The sequence below is a fragment of the Gossypium arboreum genome, unplaced genomic scaffold, assembly GCF_025698485.1.
Source record: "Gossypium arboreum isolate Shixiya-1 unplaced genomic scaffold, ASM2569848v2 Contig00469, whole genome shotgun sequence".
In the NCBI taxonomy this organism is placed as follows: domain Eukaryota; kingdom Viridiplantae; phylum Streptophyta; class Magnoliopsida; order Malvales; family Malvaceae; genus Gossypium; species Gossypium arboreum.
Window position 1 is genome coordinate 12,501 of NW_026440583.1, and position 5,597 is coordinate 18,097.

Below are 5,597 nucleotides of genomic sequence, written 5' to 3' on the forward strand. Positions count from 1 at the left end.
ATGAAACTAAACGAGAATACTTGCCTAAACTATATGATCCTTTCTTGCATGGACCCTACCGCGGAAGAATCAAAAAATGGGGTTCCCCTTTAAGCATAAATCAAACTTATAAAAAAAAAAACACGGATCCATTTTGGATAAATAAGATTCATGCTCTACTTCTTACTACTGATTATCACGACCTTGAACAGACACTAGATACACTCAATATAAAATCATTAGCAACAGAAAAAGAACTCTCTTTATTGACATTGACAGAAGATGAACAGGGAAATATCGATTCCGAGGATCGAGTCAAAATTTTGAAATTTTTATTCAATATAGTTATAACTAATCCCAACAATCAAACAATTAGAAAAAAATCTATTGGAATAAAAGAAATAAGTAAAAAAGTTCCTCGATGGTCATACAAATTAATCGACGATTTAGAACAACAGGAGGAAAACGAGGAAAATGTAACAGCAGAGCATGAAATTCGTTCAAGAAAATCCAAGCGCGTCGTGATTTTTACTAATAACCAGGCAAACGCCGATACTTATACTAATACCAAGGATGCTAATGATCCTGATCAAACAGACGAAGTGGCTTTGATACGCTATTCGCAACAATCGGATTTTCGGCGCGACATAATAAAGGGTTCCATGCGTGCCCAAAGGCGTAAAACAATTACTTGGGAGCTGTTTCAAGCAAATGTACATTCCCCCCTTTTTTTGGACAGAGTAGACAAACCACTCTTTTTTTCTTTTGATATTTCTGGACCGCTGAAACGAATATCTCGAAATTGGATATGTAAAAACAAAGAATCAAAAATTTCTGATTATACAGAAAAAAAGATCGAGAAAAAAGACGAGGCCAAAAGAGAAAAATACAAAAGAGAAAGAAAATGAGGATAGAAATAGCAGAAGCTTGGGATAGTCTTTTACTTGCTCAAGTAATAAGGGGCTCCGTGTTAATAACCCAATCAATTCTTAGAAAATATATTATATTACCTTCACTGATAATAGTTAAAAACATTGCCCGTATGTTATTATTTCAATTTCCTGAGTGGTCTGAGGATTTAACGGATTGGAATCGAGAAATGCATGTTAAATGCACTTATAATGGTGTTCAATTATCCGAAACAGAATTTCCAAAAAACTGGTTAACAGACGGTATTCAGATAAAGATCCTATTTCCTTTTTGCCTGAAACCTTGGCACAGATTTAAACTACAACCCTCTCATAAAGATCCAATGAAAAAAAAGAAAGGTCAAAAGAATGATTTTTGCTTTTTAACAGTTTGGGGAATGGAAACTGAACTACCTTTCGGCTCTCCTCGAAAACGGCGTTCGTTTTTTGAGCCTATTTTTAAAGAACTAAAAAAAAAAATAAAAAAATGGAAAACGAAATGTTTTATAGCTTTAACAATTTTAAAAGAAAAAACTAAATTGTTTCGAAAAGCTTCAAAAGAAACAAAAAAATGTATCACTCAAAGCATTCTATTTCTAAAAGGAATAATAAAAGAACTTTCAAAAATAAATCCAATTCCATTTTTTGGGTTGAGAGAACCATATGAATTGGGCGAAACTAAAAAGGATTCGATAATCAGTAATAAGATGATTCACAAATCATCCCTTCAAATTCAATCTATGGCGTGGACAAATTATTCATTAACCGAAAAAAAAATAAAAGATCTGACTAAGAGAACAAACACAATCAAAAATCAAATACAAAAAATTCTAATTATAAAAGACAAGAAAAACGAATTTCTAACTCAAGAAATAAATAGTAGTTCTAACAAAATAAGTTATCAGGATAAAATATTAGAATCATCAAAAAAATTTTGGCAAATAGTAAAAAGAAGAAATATTCGATTAATCCGGAAATTCTATTTTTTTATAAATTTTTTCATTGAAAAGATATACATGGATATTCTTCTATATATCATTAATATTCCAAGAACCAATACCCAACTTTTTCTTGAATCAACAAAAAAAATGATTGAGAACTTCATTCACAATAATGAAGCAAATCAAGAAAGAATTAATAAAACAACTAAAAATACAACTCATTTTATTTCAACTATAAAAACCTCACTTTCTTCACTTTCTAATATTAGTATTAGAAATAAAAATGAAAAAGCTTTTTGTGACTTATCCTCCCTCTCACAAGCATATGTATTTTACAAATTATCACAAACCCAAGTTATTAGTTTTTATAAATTCAAACCTATCCTTCAATATCATGGAACATCTCTTTTCTTAAAAATGAAATAAAAGATTATTTTGAAAGAACAGGGTATCTCATTCCAGATTAAGACATCATTATGGGTTAAGACAGAAAATTGTTTGGCATTCTGGAATGAATGAATGGAAAAACTGGTTAAGAGTCGTTATCAATACGATTTAGTTCAGAATAGATGGCTAAAATTAGGACCAGGACAATGGCGAAATAAGTCAATCAACACTATCTGGCTCAAAATAAACATTTAACAAAATGGGATTCAGATGAAAAAGAAAGATTAATTCATTACGAAAAAAAATGATTTTCAAGCGAACTCATTACTAACTCAAGAATATAAACTGAATCAAGAACAAAAAATATAAAATCTAATTTTAAAAAACACTATGGATATGATTTTTATCATATAAATCTATTAATTATCAAGATAAGAGGACCCGTATGTTATGGATCACCATTCCAAGTAAATAAGAGGAAGAGGTTCTTATCATTAAATGGATAAACAAAATTTTTATCCTAGGATAAAAAGGGGGCGATATCCTAGATGCTATGGGAATTTTTCGCACAGGTTTTTTAATTGGAGAATTCTTGATTTTTTTAGAAATAAGGTCGATATTGAGTCCTGGGTCGATACCAGTACCAAAGTAAGAAAAATATTAAGACTGTGGTTAAAATTATCAAATAATTGATAAAATGGACCTTTTTTTTCACAATTTATCAAGATCAAAAGCAACCCATCCAATAAAAAAAGCCATTTTGATTGGATGGGACTGAATGAAAAATACTAAGTCTTCCTATGCCAAATCTAGAACTTTGGTTCTTCCCAGAATTTGTGCTGCTATATAATGCATATAAGGTTAACCCATGGATCATACAAATAAAATCACTTCTTTTCAATTTTAATGGAAATAGGAACATTAATAAAAATATTTTTGAAAATAAAAAAGGGACTCCCTTATAACGCCAAACGAAAAACAAATTATTGGATTAGAGAATCGAAATCAAGATGAAAAAGAACCCATGGGTGAAGGGGGTTTTGTATCAGATGCATAAAAACATTGAAAATTTTAAATCCGTTCTCTCAAACCAAGAAAAAGATGTTGAAGAAGATTATGATAAATCAGACAAAAAAAACGTAGAAAAAAAAAAGCAATACAAAAGCAACACGGAAGCAGGCTTGATTTCTTCCTAAAAAGGTATTTGCGTTTTCAATTGAGATGGGATGATTCTTTAAATCAAAGAATAATCAATAATATCAAAGTATATTGCCTCCTGCTTAACTGATAAATCCAAACGTTGTTATATCCTCTATTCAACGGGGAGATGAATCTGGATATTTTGATGATTCAGAAGGATTTAACTCTTAGAAATTAATGAAAAAAGGAATATTGATTATCGATCCAGTTCGTCTGTCGGTAAAAATGATGGACAATTTATTCTATATCAAACTATAAGTATTTTGTTGGTTCATAAAAATAAACACCAAATTAATCAAAGATACCAAGAAAAAACTATATTGATAAAAATCATTTTATGAATTTATTGCAAGACATCAAAAGATGACTGAAAATAAAGACAAAAATCATTATGATTTGTTTGTTCCTGAAAATATTTTATCCCTAACCACCGGCGAAATTGCGAATTCAATTTCTTTCAATTCAGGGATAAAAATGGTATGCATAGAAATGCAGTATTTTTAAATAATGTAAAAACTGTGGTCAAGTTTTGACTAAAAACAAACATCTTGATAGTGATAAAAAGAAACTAATTAAATTAAAGTTCTTTCTTTGGCCCAATTATCGATTAGAAGATTTAGCTTGTATGAATCGATATTGGTTTAATACTAATAACGGCAGTCGTTTCAGTATGATAAGGATCCGTATGTATCCGCGTCTGAAAATTCGTTAATGGTACATTTTAATGGTACATTTTCCCTATATTATGTATGTATCGTGACGGGTATATGAAAACAAATAGATGGTCACAAGGATTGTCTTACATTTTATTCTGATACGATACTAATTTAATGACATACATATCAATTAGATCGACAAATGAATCAACAAAATCCTCTTATTTGAACTCTAAAATTTTCTCTTTTGTAGAAATCTCTCACTCTTTTGTATCCCTATACGAATCAAATCGAAACCCGGATTGATTAATTTTATTTGAAAAAAAAAATGATAAAGTTCATAACGAACTTAAAATCATCGTGTATATCAAAATGACTGGTATTATTATTACTGATCAGTAAAATTCACATTCAAAAAAAGGGGGAAATTTTTTGGTTTTATGGTAAAAAATTCATTCATCTCAGTTATTTTTCAAGAAAAAAAAGAAGAAAACAGGGGGTCTGCTGAATTTCAAATAGTTAGTTTCACCAATAAGATACGAAGACTTACTTCACATTTGGAATTGCACAAAAAAGACTATTTATCTCAGAGAGGTCTACGTAAAATTCTAGGAAAACGTCAACGACTGCTATCTTATTTATCAAAGACAAATAAAATACGTTATAAAGAATTAATTGGTGAGTTGGATATTCGGGAATCAAAAAATCGTTAATTTGCAAATTTTGAATTAGTCGATTTATTAGATTTTCATTTTGATGTACTTGTTTTCGTTTTCAACAATTCATGTAAGAATGAATCGAGGAAAAACTTATGAATCTATCAGCTACAGAAAAAGACCTTATGATAGTCAATATGGGGCCTCACCACCCATCAATGCATGGTGTTCTTCGTCTCATCGTTACTCTAGATGGTGAAGATGTTGTTGACTGTGAACCAATATTAGGTTATTTACACAGAGGAATGGAAAAAATTGCGGAAAACCGAACAATTATACAATATTTGCCTTATGTAACGCGTTGGGATTATTTAGCCACTATGTTCACGGAAGCAATAACCGTAAATGGACCAGAACAGTTGGGGAATATTCAAGTCCCTAAAAGGGCCAGCTATATCAGAGTAATTATGTTGGAGTTGAGTCGTATAGCTTCTCATCTATTATGGCTTGGACCTTTTATGGCAGATATTGGTGCACAGACCCCTTTTCTATATTTTCAGAAAGAAATTAGTATATGATCTATTCGAAGCTGCCACCGGTATGAGAATGATGCATAATTATTTTCGTATCGGAGGGTGGCGGCCGATCTACCTTACGGCTGGCTAGATAAATGTTTGGATTTCTGTGATTATTTTTTAACAGGAATTGTTGAATATCAAAAACTTATTACGCGAAATCCTATTTTTTTAGAACGAGTTGAAGGGATAGGCGTTATTGGTGGAGAAGAAGCAATAAATTGGGGTTTATCCGGCCCAATGCTACGAGCATCTGGAATCAAATGGGATCTTCGGAAAGTTGATCATTATGAGT

General features: G+C 30.9%; 1 protein-coding gene and 1 pseudogene across 1 annotated transcript; both read left to right on the forward strand.

The window, feature by feature from the left end:
• Positions 1 to 446: 446 nt before the first annotated feature.
• LOC128289129 (protein TIC 214-like) lies at positions 447 to 2,254 on the forward strand. The gene has a single exon (XM_053025004.1). The coding sequence runs from the start codon at positions 884 to 886 to the stop codon at positions 2,252 to 2,254; it is 1,371 nt and encodes a 456-aa protein (XP_052880964.1). The 5' UTR covers positions 447 to 883.
• Positions 2,255 to 4,238: 1,984 nt separating this feature from the next.
• LOC128289130 (NAD(P)H-quinone oxidoreductase subunit H, chloroplastic-like) lies at positions 4,239 to 5,593 on the forward strand (annotated as a pseudogene).
• Positions 5,594 to 5,597: the final 4 nt, after the last annotated feature.

What these genes read in the sequence shown, in the direction of transcription:
- LOC128289129 (XM_053025004.1), top strand. Translation starts at nt 884, where the DNA reads ATGAGGATAGAAATAGCAGAAGCTTGGGATAGTCTTTTACTTGCTCAA.